Source organism: Chrysochloris asiatica, unplaced genomic scaffold, assembly GCF_000296735.1.
Source record: "Chrysochloris asiatica unplaced genomic scaffold, ChrAsi1.0 scaffold00082, whole genome shotgun sequence".
NCBI classification, from domain to species: Eukaryota; Metazoa; Chordata; class Mammalia; order Afrosoricida; family Chrysochloridae; genus Chrysochloris; species Chrysochloris asiatica.
Genome location: NW_006408600.1, coordinates 48,491 through 49,657, shown reverse-complemented (window position 1 = coordinate 49,657; position 1,167 = coordinate 48,491). Strand labels below are relative to the sequence as shown.

The window sequence follows — 1,167 nt, the reverse complement described above, 5'->3', positions numbered from 1 at the left end:
GAAATGGCATGGCTAGGGATAAGTTTGCTACAAAACATACCGTTTTCTCTGGATGACATTCAGGTTTAGCTAAGCCACATTGTTAAGCAACCATGATCTGTGCAAAGTTCCACATAATAAATCTATGTCCATAAGAAAAAAATTGAGAAACGGTGAATTATGATAGGCACTATTTGCTGCCAGAAAAACATTGTAAATATTGCTTTAGACTGAAGTCCTGGTGTGGAGCTGTAGGGTAAGCATTAGACCACAAGATCGGTTTGAACCACAAGGTTGGCGGTTCAAACTCACCAGCCACTTCTTGGAAACGCTATACATGGTTGCTATGAGACACAACCAACTCAACAGCACTTAACAACTACAGTATTACTTTAGACTAATGAACTTCTTTGAACACTGAAACTTTGTTCTTACAGTTTGGATTTTTTAAAAATTATTTTACTATTCACAGCATGAGCACTCTTATACAGATATTGGACATGATTCACTCCTATGGTGCACAAAAAGTGCTAAAAGCCTAGACATGAAACTCCCCACACTAAAGCATACTCTTAAACCACGGTGTGAAAGAACAACTGTGGTGAGAAAGTTAAAACTTGCTAAGATCAAAACTCAGTCTTCAGAGCCTTCTTCACTTGCCTACGGGGAAGAACATTTAACCTGGACTTCTAAAATCTACATTATTAAAATGACTAGATTTTCCTCTTCCCCCTATTATTCCTAATAGCTGGAGCTTATCTGACTCCAGAATGTAAGTATCTTTTATGCCTACTAACGGTAATCATTAAATGAACTTCTAGTAACCATGTTGTTATATTATACATGGAAAATGTTTCTCACAATTTCTATCCTTCTAAACCGTAACATGGAAAAGCTCCATATCATCAGTCAAAACAAGGCCAGGGGCAGATTGTGAAACAGACCATCAATTGCTCATATGCAAATTCAAACTGAAGCTGAAGAAAATGAAAACAAGTACATGAAAGCCAAAATACGACCTTGAATATATCCCACCTGACTTTAGAGATCCTCTGAAGAACATATTTGATACGTTAAACACTAAAGACAAAAGACCAGAAGAGTTATGGGATGACATCAAGAATGTCATACAGGAAGAAAGCAAAAAGTCATTAAGAAGACAAGAAAGAAGGAAAAGGTCAAAATGGA

At 36.8% G+C, this 1,167-nt stretch overlaps 1 protein-coding gene across 1 annotated transcript in view; it reads left to right on the top strand.

Moving 5' to 3' along the window:
• Nucleotides 1-688: 688 nt before the first annotated feature.
• The window catches only part of GZMK (granzyme K (granzyme 3; tryptase II)), a gene marked incomplete at its 3' end in the record, with an annotated part of 35,261 nt that continues 34,782 nt past the window's right edge, over nucleotides 689-1,167 (top strand). Inside the window, 2 exon segments of the mRNA XM_006878207.1 lie at nucleotides 689-701; nucleotides 704-755. Coding sequence (XP_006878269.1) covers nucleotides 689-701; nucleotides 704-755 — 65 coding nt within the window.